The 21,386-nt window shown below is 36.2% G+C and overlaps 1 protein-coding gene across 1 annotated transcript; it reads right to left on the bottom strand.

The window, feature by feature from the left end:
* Positions 1–316: 316 nt before the first annotated feature.
* On the bottom strand, positions 317–16,974 carry TNFAIP6 (TNF alpha induced protein 6). The gene is made up of 6 exons (XM_079134438.1): positions 16,814–16,974; positions 12,322–12,459; positions 8,797–8,958; positions 3,798–4,026; positions 2,556–2,596; positions 317–503 (listed from the first exon to the last, which is right to left on the bottom strand). Exons 1-6 carry the CDS (start codon positions 16,905–16,907, stop codon positions 334–336), a joined length of 834 nt encoding a protein of 277 aa, XP_078990564.1. The 5' UTR covers positions 16,908–16,974; the 3' UTR covers positions 317–333.
* Positions 16,975–21,386: the final 4,412 nt, after the last annotated feature.

The raw sequence follows: 21,386 nt of genomic DNA, 5'->3' as shown, positions 1-21,386 counted from the left end.
AGCATATAAAACTGTACAGAGAGCAGGATTCCAAACTTTCAAATACAAATACACATAGATATATACATACATACTCCACAAGTAGAAAAATGACTGAAAGAAAAATATATAAAAATGTTAACACTAGTTATCTCTATGTAGTAAGAGTATGAGATTTTCATTTGAAATGTTCTGTATTTTTCAATTTTCTCCAAAATTAGGTATTGCTTTCACATTTAGAAAAATAATAAATAAACATTAACAACAATAATAATAATAATACAAAAGTGAGATCTGAGTTTCCAAAAGATACAACATTGTATATTTTGAATATTCTTTTAGTTTTGTTTTGTTTTATAAATGGCTAAATCTTCCAGCTAAAAAGTTTTTATTTCCAGTGGAAGTGGTACTTGTATTTTTTCCTTGACTGGATTTGGATACAGGATCCACTGTAACATATTTGATTTGGAAACCTCCTGCTGTTACTGAAGCATCACTCAGAAACTTCAAGGTCATGACGTTTCCTGTGGGGACAGGAGCATACAAAAGAACAAAGTTGCTTTGTTTTGTCTGATAATTTGAGATTCACCTTTCTCATATAAGAAGTGGCTGATCCTTCCCCTTCCCTTCCCTTTCTTTCCTCTTTTGTACTGGGAGTTGAATAAGGGCCTCACACATAGTAAGCTAGTGCTCTACCTCTGAGCTATATTCCCATCCCTTTTTATTTTATTTTCACACAGTCTTGCTAAATTGCCTGGGCTGAACTCCACCTTACAATCCTCCTGCCTCAGCCTCCCAAATTGTTGGGATTACTGGTGTGTGCTTTCTCTTGCCTAGCTGTTTGATTTTTAAATATAATTTTCAGCCCATCCCTCAACCTCCACCTCACCAACTATCTCCTGCAGCTCTGTCACCTTTCAACTTTCTGTTAACACAAAATATGTTTTCAACAGAAGAAAAAGAAGTGAATAGAAGGTTTAATAGGTCACCTTTCCTAGAAAGGTTGCAATAGAGTAATAAATGAATAAAATTTGAGCATTAATCATTGAGCAACAGAACAGGACATTCCATATTTTGTAATAATGATGAATAAATTAGAATTGAATGCACTGCAAGGCTGGGTGTGGGCGTAAGTGAACCAGAAGTGTCTGTCGAAAGACAACTTAGAGTCGCAGCTCAATGTAACTTTGGTATTTTTGGTTGCACAAGTATTGTGATAATTTTATGACTTGGAGGAAAAATAAGAGCACATAAGAATGCCAATGGCTGGTACTAGTGAGGGAAAAAAAGGAAAAAAAATGAAGACTTCTAAGAAAGTTAAGATTCTCAGCTAGAAAATAGTTTGCAATAATTTTAAAGAGTAATAATGCTTATTGTGATAAATTCATGCCTCTACAAGGATATTTCTTGAGGCACATTTTCTAGGAAAAGACAAAATAATTTTGGGAGGAGTTAGTTTTGGAAAACATAGCTTATTATATCCAACAATTTGAGATTTATACTATGCAAATCAGCACATTAAAAGTTCCCTGTTGTCTTCTAAGAAAGAAACCTGTTTGACACCTTTTAACCCAATGTTTCCCAAATTCATTTGATCTCAAAGCCCTTTGATTATGCAACACATCTTAAAATATTTTACAAAAGAGTGTTCTTCAGAATAATCTCTGGGGAATGCTGTTTTAAGATAAAAATGTTAAAAAGCAATGTAAAATTATTTTTAGGAACAGGTTTTGGTTTTGTTTTTTGTTCCGTGTGTGTGTGTGTGTGTGTGTGTGTGTGTGTGTGTGTGTGTGTGAGATGCTGGGAAATGAACAAATGAACCTAGGAAATCATAAGCTACAGACTATAGTAGTGTTTGAGGATTTGCAGTTTCAAGACTCTCACTGCATTTCCTACAACTAAAGAGGACCTGTACATTTTTAGTGCAAGGAGTTGGCATAAGTCCTTAAGTATAAATAAAAAATTCTATCTAGTTTACAAGCTAACAAGCTACATCAGCCTTAGTTATGACAACTTTACTTATTTTTTCGTTTCTATTTTTCAGGACTGGGATTGAACCCAGGGTCTCACACATGCTAGGCATGTTAGGCAAGTGGTCTACCATTGAGTTTGTCCCCAACCCTCAGCTCCCGCAACATTAAAACCTCAGGTGTGATGGGTCACATTTGTAATTCCAGCTACTCTTGGAAGCTGAGGCTGAGGTGGGTGGATGGCAAATTTGAGGCCAGCCTGGGCAGTCTGGCAGGGCCTTGTGTTAAAATAAAAAATTAAGAAAGGATGGAATGTAGCTTAGTTGTATGGTAGAGTGCTGTCTAGGATGTGTGAAGCCCTGGGTTTAATCCCTAGTTCCCTAGTACTACACACACACACACACACACACACACACACACTTAAAAAGTGAATGATAGGGGCTGGGGATATAGCTCAGTTGGTAGAGTGCTTGCCTTGTAAGCACAAGACCCTGGGTTCAATCCCCAGCACTGCCAAAAAAAGAAAAAAGTGAATGATAGTCCTTTATTATCAGGGATGCAGTGATAAAACAAATCAAAGTCTTGCTCCTCTACTCGAAGCATTACCTGTGCTAATGATGTCTTCTGGAAGCTCATCACCACAGTATCTGAAAGGGAATTTTTAGAAAAGAGAGGTCACATATATTATATAGCTATTGAAGTGGCTCTTACTGATAATAAATGCTTTAATTCCTTTAAGCAGTGGTTCATTTTTCTATAATTTAAAAAAATATTTCTTGTTTTTTAACTTGGATTTTAAGGGAGAACAGGGGTTGAAACAGTTTGTTGTTTGAATTAATCCCACAATATTAATTATATATTATTTTGTACTAGGGATTGAATCCAGGGGTGCTTAACCACTAAGCCACATGCCCAACCTTTTTTATTTATTTATTTATTTATTGGTGGTGCTGGGGATTGAACCCAGGGCATTGTGCATGCAAGGCAAGCACTCTATCAAATGAGCTATATACCCAGTCCCTTTTTTTAATCTTTTAATTTTGAAACAGGTTTTGCTACATTGCTGAGGCTGGTCTCAAATTTGCAATCCTCCTGCCTCAGCCTCTCAAGCCACTAGGCTACCACACCAGGCTAGATAGTCCAAAATACTGGTTATTGTGGTTGGGGATGTTGCTCAGTGATAGACTGCTTGCCTAGTATGTATAAGGCCCTGAGTTTAATCCCAAGTACTGTTAAAACAAGCAAACAATACAAAGAAACAATACAAAGAAAGAATGCAAAAAGGGTTAAGTAGGGACCTACATATATAAAACAGTTAATTGTATATTTATGTCTCAGGATATTTTTTCCCATATTGGAAAATTATAAAAAAAAATATTGAGGAAGGGAGCACTTGTTTTTTATGGCAAAGAAAGGTATTTTAAATAAGATATTCATTGTACACTTATCTAAATTGTGCAAGGGAAGGGGCTATACTTTGCTAATTTACTTTTCATTCATAATACTTATCACAAGGTCTTTTACGAGGAGAAAGGCAAGGAGAAAGGCAGTAATTGCTGAGTTTGTAATCCTTTTTAGGAGGTTGACAGGAATTAGAACCCTTAACAACCTCAACACATTCTTCAACTAACATCTCTTTTCTTATTGTTAGTCAAATCATGAGGTTTTTATAGGTTAATGAATTGATCAAAATGCTATTATCATACTTTAATAAGTACCTGTAGCAATCAACTAAGAAAAATCTTTGTTGAAAAAGAATCTGATGTTATCAAAGAGTATAAGTTTAGGAAAATCAACATTATAGGCAGAGAAAAAAATTTAAAAAGCCGTATGCAGAAACGCACGTACCTTCCCACAAAGCCATGGACGTCATCGTAACTGTCATATATTTCAACGTAGTCAGCCAAGCAACCTGGGTCATCTTCAAGGTCAAAGTTCAAAAAACTCAGGTGAATACGCTGACCATACTTGAGTCTAATGTGCCAGTAGCATACCTGATTATCATCATACTCATTTGGGAAGCCTGGAGATTTAAAAATTCGCTTTGGGTCTGTGAAGACACCGCCACATTCCTTTGCTGAGATTAAAAAGAAAAGAAAAGAAAGGCTTAGGAAAATAATTATCTTGATTTAAAAATAATACTTCCTTCTTAGACATTATTTATTACTCTTAATGAAATACTAAAGAAATTGCTTAACATATAGTACCTATAATACATTGTGTATGCAATATAGATAAAGAATAAATGTATTTTTTCATTAAAAGTTTCTCAGTTACCTAAAATGAACAAGAAGTATTTGCAATTTTTTAAAAAGTAAAAACAGCAGAGAAAATAGTAATTTAATTGTGTTTCTGTTTTCATTTTTGCTTTTTTTTTTTTTTAAATCTTTTAAGACATAAAATGCACAACTTTTCTGTATTTTATTTATTTTGGTGCTGGGGATTGAACCCAGGGGCACTTAACCACTGAGCCACATCCCCAGTCCTTTTTAATATTTTATTTAGAAACGGGGTCTCTGAGTTGCTTAGAGCCTTGAAAAGTTGCTGAGTTTGGCTTTGAACTCACAATCCTCCTGCCTCTGCCTCCCAAGTTGCTGGGATTACAGGGGTACACCACCACACCTGGGTTACTTTCATGTATTTTGCCAAATATATGTATACACTCATCTTACCAGCAGCCTAATCAAGATGGTAGTGATTGATTGATTGATTTTCCATTACTGGGTATTGGATCCAGGGCCTTCAGCAAGTGCTGTACCCTTTTTCTACTTTCAGTTTATAAAAAGATTTATTGGTGCATTATTACTATACATAATACTGGAATTTATTATTATATATTCCTACATGCCCACAATAGAACAATCTAATTTGGTCTATTTATTCCCCAGTATCTTCCCTTTCTCAGTCCTTTTCTAACATTTTACTTTGAGACAGAGTCTTGCTAAATTGCCTAGGCTGGCCTTTAAATTTCAATCCTTCTTCCTCAGCCTCCAGAGTAGCTGGGATTGTAGGCTTTTACCAACACATCCCACTCGAGCTGGTGAGAGTCTTTTTTTTTTTTTCCCTGTTCTGTGGTGTCACCATTATCTTCAGGGACTCACTTAGAATAATGGGTCCCCTACATTTTGTTTGGAAAATCATTATAGAATTTTAGGATCATAAGGAACCCTAGAAGTGACTCAGTTAAATTAAAGGGAATAAGTTGTGCTGAGTATTGAACCCGAGGCCTTGTGCATGCTAAGCTCACACTCATGCTACATCCTCAGCCTTAATATTATAGTTGGAGTTTTGTTTTTGTTTTGGTACTGGGAATTGAACCCAAGGGTATTTTACCACTGAGCTATACCCCTAGTCCCTTTTATGTTTTATTTTGAGACAAGTTCTCAGTAAGGTGCCCAGGCTGGTCTTGAAGTTGAAATCCTCCTGCCTCAGCCTCCTAATTTGCTGGGATTGCAGGTATGCACCACCATGCTAGGCTCTATACTGGTTTTAAATGAACATTGAAATCCTAATACTTGTGAATTTGGTGGAGATATTCATGTTTGTTTTTTCTAAGTCATTCATTTTATGGATTTCAGCATGTGACATAACGTGTTATAAGAAAAACAAGCAAACCAGAACAGAAAGAAAGAGAAAAAGAACAAATAAAAAACTCTTTCAGAACTAGTGGTTTGCAATATAACCCAGAGGAAGACTATGGAGGAACCTAATTTTAATGTCCTATCAGTTAGATTTCCAGTATCTAAAAAAAACAAAAAAGATAGGAGATGGAAACTCAAAAAATAACCTGTGTGGGTAGCATTTGAAGATATATTTATTTTTAATATATGAATTAAAAGTTTTTTTCCAAGAATATTCTCTTTTAAATTGCTATTTTAAAAACATTGTTTTAGAACCCAGCATAGTAGGACAGGCCTGTAATTCCAGTGACTCAGGAGGCTGAGGAAGGAAGATTGCAAGCCTTGCTACTTTAGCAAGATCCTGTCTCAACATAAAAATTTAAAAAGGTCTGAAGATATAGGTTGGTGGTAAAGTGCCTCTGGGTTCAATCCCCAGTACTCAAATAAACAAACAAATAAATAAATATTTAAAAATTGTGTTCGAATCCTTAATGCTGTAGAAGTTAAGGAAACTTATCTCCCTAAGGTCTAACCTGAACAGCATCTTAGAAGGCTGGGGAGAAATGGAAAGGTCAAGGATCTAGTTGGAGCTCCATGACCATTCTATAAATTATTTTCTTCCTTGGTAAAATATAACTACGCCTACTTCACAGGGTTATTCTGAGAATAACATATGGAAGTTAATTTATGAATGTTATGCAAATGTTATCGTATCATGAAATATTACATGATACATGGTTTATATGTGTTCATAAACATGCCTCCACGAGCTTTTGGAATGACTTGCTCTGTTCATAGCACCTTATCTTTGTTGTATGTTCATTAGGAAAACATTTCAAATATTGAACTGATTTGGTTGTTTATTTCGATACACCTATTTGGCTTTGTATTTTATGTTACATGTAGTTATTGCTTAATCCATTGCTTATTTAGAAAATGACAGATTTGCAAAACTGACTGGACCTCTAAGGACTATTGATTGGTTAAAAAATATTCATACATGGCTGGGCATGGTACATGCCTGTAATCCCAGTGTCTCGGAAGGCTGAGGCAGGAGGATCCCAAGTTCAAGACCAGACTTAGCAACTTGGTGAGGCCCTAAGCAACTTAGCAAGAATGTGTCTCAAAATAAAAAGGGGTTAGGGGTGTATCTCTGTGGTTAAGGGCTCCTGAGTTCAACCCCCCAAAATAAATGAATATAAATAAATAAATAAATAAATAAATAAATAAATAAAATCATACATGCACTCGTTCAACATCATCTCGTACATTCCAAATTTGAAATGAGCAATTGCTTCTGAATATTTAATGATCTTATTATTCCTTTTTTTCTTTTTCTTTTTTTTCTTTTTTTTGGGTGCTGGGGATCGAACCCAGGGCCTTGTGCTTACAAGGCAAGCACTCTACCAAGTGAGCTATCCCCCCCAGCCCCCTGATCTTATTATTCCTTATTCTAATCAGCTCTAACTTGGTGATATTGATAAGTAATGATGCTTTATTTTTCTGATACTATCATATTTTTTCACTCCAATTACTTTTTTAAAAATTTTTTTAGTGTTGATGGACTTTTATTTTATTCATTTATTTATATGTGGTGCTGAGAATCAAACCCAGTGCCTCACGGAGGCTAGGCAAGCTCTCAACCACTGAGCCACAACCCTAGTCCCCCAATTACGTTTTAATGAGCTGTTCTAGTTCTAATTTAGGCAGTTTGCACTGTCTTTTAGGTGGCCATGTCCTAAATAATCATCAGTCTACTAAATCTAAAAGTAAGCTAGATATATAGAAGAAAAAGAGGAAAGGGAAGGAGAAAAGGAAGATTTATGTACTGTTAACAGTGAGTACTAAATATACAATAGTATAATACTACCTAGGACTAAGTCATCTTAAAACATGTCAAAAGTGACTTGGAAGTTATAGTCCTATTATAAATGCATTGTAAGCCTGGAGTGCTCGTGCATGTCTGCAATCCCAGCTTCTCCAGAAGTCTGAAGCAGGAGAATTATGAGTTTGAGGCCAGCCTAGGCAATTTAGCAAGACCCTGTCTCAAAATAAAAAATAAAGGGACTGAGGTTATAGCTCAATGGAAGAATACTGGCCTCACCCATGTGAGGCTGTGGGTTCAATTCTCAGTACTGAAAAACAACAACGAAAACTGTATTTTGTTTCAGATGAGACTAGGAGATGACTCTAGGCAAATTTCTTTCTATTTGAAATACAAATAATTTTTAAATATAGGTTAGTTACAGACATAAAAGATTGTTCCCTACTGATTAGTGTCATTAAATAATAAATTCTGTAAGCATATGCTAGAACTTCCCACTGTGCTCTGGAATTTTTTACAAGGTGAATCCAAGTGGAACACCACTTAAGTATGTTTATGATCATAAATGCCAAAAAAGCTTTGTAAACATTATATAACACTTGTAATACTGTCTGGGGGGGGGGATATCAAAAAAGAAGAGCCTATTTTTTCTTCCAATAACATAAACAAAAGTAAATTTCTAGAAATTATAATTAATTTTCTTATTAAAGATTTCAAGAAACCAACAAAATGAATCAAAATATACTAAATAATAATAACCAGTATCTAAAGCATGTAATTGCTAAACCAAATCACAGACTGAGAGTTGCTTTGTTTGGAAATCTAAACTCTTAAACCCCCCTCCCTCCAAAAAAATTACAGAAAATATTTGTTTATTTCATTTCCATTTTTCCATTATCCGAGGGATAATTTTGAACAGTTAACATTCGGTAACATTGCTTTATTGCTTTAGGTAAGTAACTATGACAAGTTTATAATCTGGTCTCCCCACCCCTCTCTTTTTTTTCTTCCTCGTGGCCAGGAATTTCCCTGGCACAGAGAAGACCCAAATTCTCACACTACCTGCCTACAATTATTGGCTATCTGATTTTGGATAAGTTATTTAACTTCTACAAAAGTTTCAATTTCCTGATTCCTAAAACAGCAATAACAATAGCAAGGAGCTACTGCTATTGTGAATATCAAATGAGAATGTAGGTGAAGGAGCCTACCTCAGTGTCTGGCACAGGATAAGCACTCTAAGAATGGAGTTATTGTTAATATTTATCATTGCCAAATTAATTTTTTCTGGAAGAAGAAGCCATTTTTTTTAAAAGAAATTCCTTAGTGTTATATAATTGTTTTGTTGTTGCTCATTGTGTAATTTTGATTGTAAAACATACAATGCTCATTTTTAACAAACCATGTGGGTTGTAGCAATAGGCATCCCATCTTTCACTCCTATTGAGACGGACTCCGTAATCAATAATACCGGTTCTTCCAAATCCACAGTTTGGCCCTGGCTTCACAATGGGGTATCCAACTCTACCCTTGGCCATCCATCCAGCAGCACAGACATGAAATCCTGCAAGAAGAAGAAAGGGTTATGGACTTAACAAATTTTTCAGCTGAGCAGAAGTCACCTTAACAAAGAGGGTCACTTCCAACAATAAGTTTCCCAACTGCCCAAGTCCAGTTCATATAAAATGGGAAAAAAACTACTTCCTAAAAAAAAAAAAAGTTTGGCCCAGCCTGGTGGTGTATGCCTGTAATCCCCATGATTTGGGAGGCTGAGGCAGGGGAATGGTAAGTTAAAGGCTAGCCTCAGCAATTTAGTAAGACCCTGGGCAACTTAGTGAGACTCTGTCTCAAAGTAAAAAATAAAAAGGGCTGGGAATGTGGCTCAGTGGTAAACTACCTCTGATTTCAATCCCTAATACACCCCACCCCCCAGAAAAAGAAAAGTTTGACACCTCTTGGCTAAGATCAAGTGTGGTATCTATTTTTATCAGTTTAATATCTGATTTATCTTCTATCCTTGGACAATATATTGAATGGATTATTAGAGCAAGGAAATGGAATAGGAGCTTGTTCTCTCCACTCAAAGAATTGACCTAGTATTGTACTACTTACAGAAATGGTGCACCCCCTCGGACAGCAATAAGCAGAAAAAAAAAAAAAAAAAAAAGAGTTTAAAATATAACATTACTTTTAATAGAAAATGGTCTTACTTGAAAAATAAGATTCAGATGGGCCACAAATCATACTATGGACATAAAAATATTCCAGGTTCAGAGCTGGCTTTCCCATTGGCATTAAATAATTTCTAAAATTACTACAAATTCAGAAACACACTAAAAAATCTCAAGTGGTTGTGGCTCAGTGGTAGCACGCTCGCCTAGCATGTGTGAGGCCTTGGGTTAGATCCTCAGCAGCACATAAAAATGAAGATATTGTGTCCATCTACAACAAAAACATTAAAAGAAATTCCAAGTGGTAATTTTAATGACTCTATTTCAGAATAAATTAAGATATTAGGCCGGCGTGGTGGCGCACACCTATAATCCCAGCTACTTGGGAGGCTGAGGCAGGAGGACCACAAGTTTGAAACCAGCCTCAGCAATTTAGCAAGGCCCTAAGCAACTTAGTGAGACCTTGCCTCAAAATAAAAAATAAAGAAAAAGGGCTGGGGATGTGACTCAGTGGTCAAGTGCCCCTGGGTTCAATCCCTAGTACCAAAAAAAAAAAAAAAAAAAGTAATATTTTAAAGGATTTGAATAATAATAAATTCTATTATAAATTTCAAATGAAGACTTGGCCCTGTTTCCCTGGCTAATGTTTGGAGGATTTTTTTTTTTTTTTTTTTTTTTTTAGTCGGGGTGTGTAACCAGGGATTGAACTCCAGGGCACTTGACCACTGAGCCATGTCCCCAGCCCTATTTTTTGTATTTTATTTAGAGACAGGATCTCCCTGAGTTGCTTATTGCCTCGCTTTTTGCTGAGGCTGGCTTTGAACTGGCGATCTGGAGGTGTTCTAATATTTGTCACTGTCATCCAACAGTGATGTTACTAGACGTCCAGGAAGGCTCATAAAGACTACAGCCTTGGTGTCCACCTTGACAGTTCCTTTACCCCACACAGTCTTGTAATCATAGATGAGCAGTTATCAGGGGAAGCTTTGGGGTATCTGAGAGGATATTTTTATTGTTGACCCTTCATGTACACAAATTCTGCATCTGTGCATTCAAACAATTGGGGATTGAAAATTTCTCTCTCTCTCTCTTTTTTTTTTTTTTTTTTTTTGCTTTTTGGTTGCAGAGATTGAACTCAGGGGCACTTAACCCCTGAGCCATATCTCTAGCCCCACACCCTTTATTTTTTGTATTTTATTTGAAGATAAGATCTCACCGAATTGCTTAGGACCTTGCTAAATTGCTGAGGATGGCTTTTGAACTCGAGATACTCCTGCCTCAGCCTCCTGAGTCACTGGAATTACAGATATGTGCCACTGTGCCCAGCAAAAATCCCTTTTTAAAAAAATTGTGTCTATACTGAACAAGTACAGATTTATTTCTTGCCACTGTTTCCTAAACAATATTGTGTAATGATTTACAAAGGATTTACATGGTATTAGATATTATAAATAATCTAAAGATGATTTAAAATATATGAGGGAAGAGGATGTAGCTCAGTGGTAGAATTCTTGCCCAGCATGTGCAAAGCCCTGAGTTTAATCCACAGCACTGCAAAATAATAAATAAGTAAGTAATTAAATAAAAAATAAATAAAGCTTATGGGAAAATGTGCATATGTTATATGAAAATACCTCACCATTTTATATAAAGGATTTGAGCATCTCTGGTATCCATATGAATCATGGAACCAATTTCTTGCTGACACTCATTGTGGGACAACCATACATCATTATTATTGTATAACAGTAAAAGTTTGACAGTCATTTTCCTGTCATAAAGGAGCTCTGAGGAGTGTGGTTCATTTTCCAACGAGCCCAGGAGAGAGAACAGTTGCACTGCCCCCCACCCTTTTAAAAGAAAATAGCTTCATAATTATAGGATCTATCTTTCTGTCTTTCATTTTCTTTTGTGGTACTGGGGATCGAACCCAGGGGGGCTCTACCACTGAGCTACATCCCCAGCCCTTCTTATTTATTTATTTATTTAGTTATTTAGTTAGTTTTTGCAATGTTGGGGATCAAACCTAGGGCCTCATACATGCTAGGCAAGCACTCTACCATTGAACGCTACCTTTTATTAAATTTTATTTTGAGACAGGTGCTCACTAAATTGCTCAGGCTGGCCTCCAATGTGTGATCATCCTCAACCTTCTGAGTTAGCTGGGACTATAGGCCTGTACCACTCAGCCCAGCAATTACTGATTTTTTTTTTTTTCTTTTAACAGATCTTTTTTCATTTTCCCAGATTCTCCTGACATTTTTACAATCTGCTTAACTTTTCCTCATAACCTTCAATTCTGTAGTACAAATACAGTCTCCCATTTAATGTTAAAAAATATTTTAAAAAGGTCTCTAAATTCAATATTTCTCTTTCCAAGTAAATTTCTTTGTAAAACTCAACGTAGTAGCATCATTTACTAGCTGAGGAAACCCATAATGAGAAGTCAAGAGTTAGAAAAATATAAAAAATGAATAGCAATTGCATTAAAATTAATGAGAAATTTAAATGATATTAAGAAAACAAGATCCTCATTTTCTTTTGATGTTTATTACTTCTCACTAGATTGTAACCCCAAATAAGAGGCTACTAGAGCCTTTCTGGATCTAGGTGGAGGGGCCAGGAGAAGTCAGACAGAAAATATATCCTGGGGGCCAAAAGTGCTGAAAAGAGAAGTCTCATTAAGCATTATAGGAAAGGTGAATTGTTTTCCCCCAAAGCTGAAAAAGAAGGAAAATCAATGTTAAATCAATTACCAATTTTTCTGGCTGCCTCTAGTTGCTTGTAGGTGGCAAGACGACCGCCCTCAAATTCACACACCGCCTTAGCTTCTGCATAGGTGAGCTTGTATTTGCCCGACCGGGCTTCTCTGTGGTATACACCCGCTGCTTGTTCTGTGAAATCACAAAATATCATCAGTACACTCTTATCCATTGTTGTGGAACAAGGGAAATTCTGCCTCAGCTGGAAGATTACATCAACTATTATTCCTGCCAAAGAACTTTCTAGGTCAGCTGCCATAGGTGGCTGTTTTCATTACTAGAAAGCCTTAGGAGAAAATATGAATGAGGGGAAATTTAGGGGAAACTTGGGGGCATAAACAAAAAATTCCAGGTAGATTGTTTCTGACACGATAGCCAAAAAGAAAGTCTTTTGTATATTATAGTTCTACATTATCTTTAAGGATGAAGTTTCTATTTCTTTTGGCTTTAAGTCAAAAAACTTGGAAAAGTAAGCAACAGGTTAAAAAAAAAAAAAAGAAAAGAAGTGAAGGGAAAAGAAACCAATGAAAACGAATCCATTATGTAGGCTTACAATGATGGAAAAATAAGTCAAAATATACACATGAGGGAAATGACTAAGGCAATATTATTGAGAACTTAGTAAATAAATTTAAAACAACAGGAGTCCAAAGCAAATGCATACTTAGTTAAGGAAAATAAAAATAGATTCAAATATAGTAGAGAAAAATTGGACATACCTAACTGCTAGTTAGTCCCTAACTTCTTTGTTTGGTTTCTTTTCTAGTTCACATGTTTTTCCCAGCATATTTTAGCCAGTGTTAAGTCATACATGAATTGTCTTCCAATAGATCATTGTTTAAATGGATTGTTTTGAGTTGGAGTGCCTTTTGCCATAGAAACCATGTGAGGAGATTCCAAGGACAATAGTCATAAAGTTTGCTCTAATAGTTCTACCAGATTATGGTTCTGCCAGATTTTGGTTAAGTATTTCTACCCTAACCTGTGCAGTCAGCCACCATTAAGGTCATTCCAGATGAGAAGGCGTATTCCTTGGCATGCAGCGAAACATAAATCCAGTGGTATTAGAAACACAGTTCAATCCAATTCATCATTCTCCCTAAACTAAAGTTGACACTGCCACAGTTCAGTGGGAGATGGTAGCATATTTCCAGGTTAAACTAGTAACTGAAATAGCAAAAATGTGTGTGCTATAATTTTCAATTTAATTTGTTGAATGTTAATATTCTACATTGTTCCTCCCTCAATTTTCTCCCTGCTTTTCTAGATTCCAAGGGACCCTGCTCTTTTTATGTTAATGGTAAAGGCCCATCAGTCACACACAGAATGCCAGGGTCAGTTTGATGCTCATAGATCTGAAAATACCAGCAACATCAAATCATAACAAGTCAAGATGTTTTCCCCTTGCAAATCATCTACTGTCCAGGCATCCTTCATGTGGCAGAGTCTTAGTAAGCTTCCCCTAATTTCCAATTTGGTTATTTTGAGCATATACCATGAGGTACTTTGCTTGGCAGGGTGGATCAAGTCCCATCCTCAAGGAAAAGGGACACTAGTGGGCCACATGTGTTATCTTTAAGTAGATAAACACTAAGACTTTTGATAGAAAAAGGAGGCATACCTAATTTACTTAAGTATTATAATAAAGATTGCTATTATTATTATTATTATTATTATTATTATTTTTATTATACTGAGAATTGAACCAGAGACACTTATCCACTAAGCCACATCCCCAGACCCCTTTTTAAATTTTATTAGCGACAAGGTCTAGCTGAGTTGCTTAGGGCCTCCCTAAGTTGCTGAGGTTGGCTTTGAACTAGCAATCCTCCTGCCTCAGTCTCCCAAATGTACCACCTCACCCAGCAGATTGTTGTTACTTTTTAAAAGATGTTAAAATTATATCTGTTCCCCAAGAATATTAAGTAAAAATCTTTATTTGAAAAAAAAAAATTGTAGGAATTATTTTAAGGTATTCCAAGCTTTCTCAAACTGATGTCTTCCGTATTTTATTCCAAAATTGAAATATGATGTTTGCAGGGAGAAAAATTAATAGACTTTTAGAAAATAATTTAAAATTTTCTTCCCTGTAATTTTTTTGTTTTTAAACTTCTGGTACATGCTGACACTTTTCTAGTAATAAGATAGTAACTCTCAGAAAGTTGAGGCAAGAAGATTGCAAGTTGGAGGCCACCCTGGGCAATTTAGCAAGACTCTATCTCAAAATAGAATAAAAAGGGCTAGTGATGTTGCTGAGTGGTAGCATATTTCCAGGTTAAACTAGTAACTGAAATAGCAAAAATGTGTGTGCTATAATTTTCAATTTAATTTGTTGAATGTTAATATTCTACATTGTTCCTCCCTCAAAGAGCACCGAACTTCCCAGTGTCTTACCTTATGAGTAAGTACAAAGAACTCGTGGTATATGTACCTGGCAATTTTAAACAAGGCATTTATTTTAAAGTACTCCTCAACTCGGAATTTTAAGATATTAAGATGGGCCTTTGTACATTAAATCCTAATTTTAAAAGTTTTACCTTTCAGAAGAAATAACATCTTAATAACTTTTTAAGTCAATAGTCATTTATTTTTCAAAGCTGAACATTTCTTTAACTAATATATATATATATATTTTTTTTTCAGGAAGTTGCAACAGTAGAGGTTGATTCTGGTTTCTGCAGCTGGTCCTACCATGGAGGCATTATGTAACCTTGTATAAACCACCACCTGAGCCTTAATTTCTCCATCTATCAAATGGGGATAAAAGCTTGCTTCTGACCTATAAGAGGAACTCGGATTTGTCGCTATCCCTCACCCTTGTCTTCCAGATTTAGAACAGAGGCTGAAAAGAAGTTGCTATTTGTATGGTTTCAATGTTCATGATTCATGTAAACTGATCAAAATCTCTGGTGCTTTAGTTTTTGTTGTTGTTCTGTTTTAAAATTACAATTTAAGGAACTAGAAGATAGCAGAGTTAAAAGTGTCCTGTTCTTGACAGCTGCTAGCAGATTCCTGCCTTCTAATCCAATTCTCTTTCCTCCCTAAATAGTTTCTAACGTTATATGGACCCAACCAACTGTAAACAATTCATGCTAGGCTGACTGGTCAATAATTTGTCCCAGATTGAAGCACTTTGCAATTATTCTGAGCCTCAGATTTGCAGCATACTATTAACAATGATTTGGGTTTTCTTCTCTTTCTGGGGCAGAACTTCTACAGTAGGTTTATATTTTTGTAAAATACACTATTGCTTAAAAAAAATCCAAATTACTTGATCACTAGAGAATTTGATAACATTTCAAAATTTAGCCATATGGGTTTAACTTCCTTCTGGCTTTGACTTTTTTTCATTTCTGACAAATATGTATGTATTTCCTCAATTTGATTGTATGCAATGAACATAAACAAAGAGGTTTGTTCATTCCTCTGCTAGAGTCCAGAACTCATCTTGGCTAAATCCATCACACTGAAACTAGTTCGCTGGCTCAAGCTGGAAAAAAAAAGGCGGCAAGGCTGTGCATTACAAATCGGGCTTTTTAATGAAACCCTCATGCTTACAGTTATCACCAGAAATAAGCAGAAAGGGAAAACAGTCCACAACCATGTGCTGCTTAGCAAGCATAAAACCAAAATCTAGATTAATTTTGTTTTCTCTTTCTTCATTCTGTTCAAGATTCCCAAGCAATTCAAAAATTTCTCTATTAAATACAATAATGAATATAAAGTAATATAAATTTTTATATCATATGAATTAAAGTATTGTTTACAGTACTATAAAGAGTGTTTAGCATTTTGTGTATTTTGGCTTTTTCTTTTTTCCTATTGCTTATCTTTACTTTTTGGCCTATGTCATTACTTACATTTAGCAAAACAAAAAACAAAAGAAATTTCCCTTGTTTAACAAAAGGGTTAGAAAAGTAATTATATGATTAGCAGAATAACAACAAAAAAGAATCAAATGGTAAGAATGCATTCAGAAATAGAAAACTTCTTCATTTTTTTCTGTATTGCAAGTTGGTTTTGTCAAAATAGTTGAAAGGTATTTGGAAAATTTCAGATATACCCTATAACTCAGAGTACATATGACTATAACATTTTTGCATATTCCAATTTATCTGAAATCTGACTGCTAAATGCAGTTGAAATGAAAATAAACTAATACATTAATCCTTTTAGTTTGCTTAAAGAAATATTTCTTACTATGCTGTCACATCTGCTTTGAAGAATTTTAAAACACATTTTCATAAGGAATATAAATCTTAACCTATTTTCTATCAAACAATTCATTTTATAAAGAGCTATTTTTAAATTTTAGAAGGCAAGCACACTTTATATTTTTTAAATGGTATTTCAATGGCTACCTTTCCTAAGCATTTTCTTTGAAAACATCAGCCTGAAGCAGATTAAAATTTTTCTTTGATTCACTCCTTCATGGTTTCAAAGAGTTGACATTCCCAGCAAGAAGCTTATGAGTGAAGTTTCTTACCAAGCCATATGGAGTTATGTAAAATCCCATTCTCAAATCCCCATCCTTGAGCCTCTTCCCACAGCAAGACGAATAAGTAAATTAAGATGATCATATCTTCAGTTATAGTGGAGTTAACAGCCCTGCAGGGGCTGCTCACGATAAATTCTCAGAGCAGCGGCTGAAATGTGACTGAAACATCTGGTTTGCACATCTTTTAAATAGTTTTTTTCAACTGTGAGGTCAGCAAGTACTCTCCAATGGCGTTTTCTGTTGTAGAGTTACACAATTAACTCAGTGTCTGAAGCCAAGTCCTCTGACTCATTTGCATTGGCAACCAAAACTAAGGCTATAGGATGATCATCTACATTTTAAAAATCACTTACTTAGAAAGGAGTTCACTTATTCTGTCAGTCACAAACGCTTTCCTAATAGGAAATGTGTGTAATTTGGTGCAGATGCAAACGTGATTAAAAGAAAGGCAAACTTTAGGAGGAATTTTAAGAGAAATTCTAAATGTCTTATGAGGGACTCAGCACTGATCTTTATCTTGACTCTGGTAAGGTTAAATTGGTTTTTCCTAAACATTGCCAAATTTAAAACATTGTGCATAGGCAGATCCTGAGCCTTCTCCAGTGATGTAAAATTTCCTTACTCATTGTCTGTCTGTGTTCTGGGTAAAGTCTATTGCAATCTTTGGTTTGTTGTGCTCAGCAGCTAAATAAATATATCAGCTCCCAGAAAAGTAATTCAATTTCAGAGTCTTGGCACATTCAAGCAGCTTTGGAGTATTCTAATATAACATAAATGTCCCTGGGTCATACATCCTTGAAGTGTTAGGGAAAAGATGAATAGCCAGTAATAAAGTTTTTGTAGATCACTCTACTTTTTCTATGTAACTCTAACTTCGAAGAAAATGACCAAAATAATAGCCAGTAATCACCACAGTAAAAAGTTACCATGCCTTCAGGTATCCCCAAATTTCCTTTTTATTTCCCCACACAAAAGCATGTTGTTTGGGCAACTTGTCTGGTAATATTTCTACTGCTGCTGATGCTAATGGCATTTCCTGTTGTTGATTGATAGTCATTTATTGGCCACCTTTGTTTCTCTTACTAGCCATTCTTGGATACTTTGCTTCTCTACTCTTGGTCTCAAACTGCTTCCCATTTGCTTGTATCATAGCATAGCACTCAGTTTTCTCCTACTTCCTTAGTCCCTCCAATGATAATGGCACCCTTCCCAAAAGTCGACTTCCCCTACATGCCCTGGTCTGAAGATAGCTTTAAATCCTTTAGACATCTTTGCATTCAACATCACAGGCTTGTTCTGGTCTCATTCTTTCTAAAAAGAGCAGTAATGGGGATGTAACTGAGGGTACAGAATTTACCAGACATTCACTGATATATACATTCAGTTCCTAAGGCTCAAAATTAATATTTTGGGCCCTGGCAAGTGAAAGACAAAGAAAAAGTCCACTGACTGCATTCGTGAGTTTAAATTTGGTGCAAAAGAGAAGGATATAGTCTAGACCATGTGGGTGTGACTATGGAGAATGTAGGCAATGTCAGTGAAAACAGGATAAATAAACAGTTGGAAGGAAAGAAGGAGTGAACCATGATGCTCCTCTGGAAAGTGCAATTAGATGAGTATTTTAAATTTGTGGTTTAGGATGTAAATATAACTTTATTTCTGCACTGTTATAGCAAGATCATCACAACCTCCCTGTTGTTTTTCTGGTCACATTCTCTGACCATATCATTTCTGTGTCTCTCTCAAGCACCTAATTTTCCTATGGTTTTCATTTATTAGAAATTACTCTCAGGAAAGTGATTGTAATTAATCTTTACTTAGGCCAAGTAACTAACATCAGATCCCCTTCTATGTTCATTTGCATTTTAATGAAGTTCCAAGTACAGCAGGGTGTGAATGTTCAACTTGTTTCAACATGAAAATTTAATGAGTTGCTTTGATAGATTAATCCAATTGAGGATGGAGGATTTCTTTCTCCCCTCTCCCAACTCCCATGCAGAATATAAATATTTCTGCTCACCCTGTACAGTGTTTGAAAACCTTGTCCTCTCTGTCATCCAGGAAATAGAAAACAATGTCTAATGATGTGGGTTCAGGTTTTGAGGGGATGTTCAATTCTGCTGTTAAAGAAAAGAGGAAATGAGGTTTTTACCTAGGAAAGTTTCAGGTGGGTAATTCATGGGAAGGTGGAGGAAAGAAAGGAAAAGCAAAAGGAATATTGCCCTTGAAGTTGTCTGAGAAGTACTCCCTGCCAAACTCCTAGGACATGCTACCCAGGATGTATCTTGGGAGGACCTGAGAGAGGACACACTGATAAAAGCTCTTTCAAGGGCTTGGAAGACCTTACGTTACCAAATGCTCTGCCTTCATGGATGAATAACCCCCTCCCCCAATTTCTTGATCCATGGGTCTAAGGTAAGCAGTGGCTCCTTGGTGTGTGTGGAGGTAGATGGGTGGCACTGAACTCAGGGTTTCTTTCTTTCTTTTCTTTCTTTCTTTCTTTCTTTTTTTTTTTTTTTTGTGGTGCTGGGGATTGAACCCAGGGCCTTGTGCTTGCAAGGTAAGCACTCTACTAACAGCTATATCCCCAGCCCTCTTTTCTTTTTTTGAACCTAGGGTTTCGATGCACACTAAGCAAGCACTCTACCTCTGCATTACATTCCCAGTCTTTTTTAATTTTTATTTTGAGACAGGATCTTACTAAGTTGCTCTGGTTGGCCTCAAACTTGGAATCCTCTTGCCTCAGTCTCATGAGTAGCTGGGATTACAGGCAAGGGCCACCACGCCTGGCTCCTTTTGCACTCATTCTCACTGGCTGAAAACCCAGCAAGACTGCTTTTTGTAGATTTAGATCCTCTTGTGGTTGTTTTATCACAGGTTCTAATCCCATAAACCCCAGGGGCTTCTAGACACTTAAAGGCTCAGGGGGAGAGTGGCACTTCTGAATGAGGTGGGGCTGCACAGAGCAAACATTTACACTGGCACAGTGGCTTGGTGATGCCATTGTTGCACAAACTTTTAGAAAGACTCTACAATAGAATTTCAAACATATACCAGAAAATGGAAGAGGTATTTAGAATCATTTTGACTGCTCAATCTCAGCTACAGGAAAAAAGGTCAGGTGCCTGTAGACACATGGGACAAAGAGAAAAGAGAGGGAGGGGAATGAGTTCTAAGGGATCATGTGTTTGATTATACTGAAAAACGAGGAAAAATGCAACTCTTTGACACACAATATGAAAACTGAAATACTGATGATATTTTTGTAATCTCTGAAAGAGAAGGAAAAGGGTGGAGCTCAGTAAATTATAAAATATGTTCATAGAGGACAATCTTAACACTGCCAGTAAAGACATGGAATTACGATACATCCACCCATCCCAGGATCTCCACGTGAACTAGAATGGGAATAAGACAGTAAAGAACATTAAACTCATTCTGCTTCAGTATGACTTAAAATAAATGGAAAAAAATTCATATGTGTGGCATAGAAAATGATTAAAGAAATAAAATACAGCCAGGAGTGGTGGTCCATGCCTGTCCCCAGCAACTCTGGAGATGGAGGCAGGACGATTGATTGCTAGTTTGAGACCAGCCTCAGCAATTTAGAGAGTTCCTAAGCAACTCAGTGAGATCCTGTTTCAAAATAAATAAAAATGATTGGAGATGTGGCTCAGTGGTTAAGCACCTCTGGGTTCAATCTCTGGTGCCTGCCCTTCCTTCCCCCAGAAAAAAAAAAAAAAAAAAAAAAGAAGAAAGAAGTGAAAGAAAGAAAAAATGAAATACATGTGACATTCCACTCTTTTATTCAATAATGAGTGTAATTTTTACAGGGCCAGGAAGCAGCATGGAGCATAAATAGAACAATAGAAAAAGTGAAATATTTAGTAATTTTATATACAAAAGTTTTTAGACAGGGAACAAAATAATGTGTACTTAAGTTTAGGAGAAAACAGATGTTAGAGGTTTGAAACCGACATTGGGTTTCCCATAGTTGTATGGTGTGATAGTCATTATCTTCAACAAGTATTTCCAGCTCTCCACCTTCAAGCAACACAGACCATCTGTAGTTTGGTGGGACCATGTAATTATTTTTGCCCAACTAGAAGTGAGCAGAAAATATGTATGTTGTCTCAGAGAGGAGGATTTGGTTGTTAATGATCCAGATTCTCTTTCCCTATGGCACGGAAGGAAATGTTTTGTTACTCAGTACAATGTCCACATGGCCTGGTTTGCCCTTACTCCACCCTAACTGTTCTTATCTTTGAGAACAGGACCCTTGGACCTTAGAAGTTCCTCTTCATGACTGGGTGTGGTGGTGCACGCCTATAATCCAAGTGGCTCGGAGGCTGAGGCAGTAGGATCGAGAGTTCAAAGCCAACCTCAGCAAAAGTGGGGTGCTAAGCAACTCCGTGAGACCCTATCTCTAAATAGAATATAAAAAAGAAAGAGCTAAGGATGTGGCTCAGTGGTTGTGTCCCTGGGTTCAATCTCTGGTACCAAAAAAAAAAAAAAAAAAAGTTCCTATTCTTAACAGGGAGCAGTGAGCAGTGTTGCACAC

Source organism: Sciurus vulgaris (assembly GCF_902686455.1).
Source record: "Sciurus vulgaris genome assembly, chromosome: 3".
Taxonomy (NCBI): domain Eukaryota; kingdom Metazoa; phylum Chordata; class Mammalia; order Rodentia; family Sciuridae; genus Sciurus; species Sciurus vulgaris.
The sequence above is the reverse complement of the archived record's forward strand: the minus strand, read 5'-3'. Positions and strand labels throughout refer to the sequence as shown.

Bases quoted from the DNA above. Each gene is read 5' to 3' on its own strand.
- TNFAIP6 (XM_079134438.1), bottom strand. From the start codon at position 16,907: ATGATCATCTTAATTTACTTATTCGTCTTGCTGTGGGAAGAGGCTCAA. The intron at 8,959-12,321 runs GTAATTGATTTA...TTCTTCTTGCAG, and splicing joins AGAGGCAGCCAGAAAAATTG to GATTTCATGTCTGTGCTGCT. The intron at 4,027-8,796 runs GTTTGTTAAAAA...TTTTAATCTCAG, and splicing joins CTATTGCTACAACCCACATG to CAAAGGAATGTGGCGGTGTC.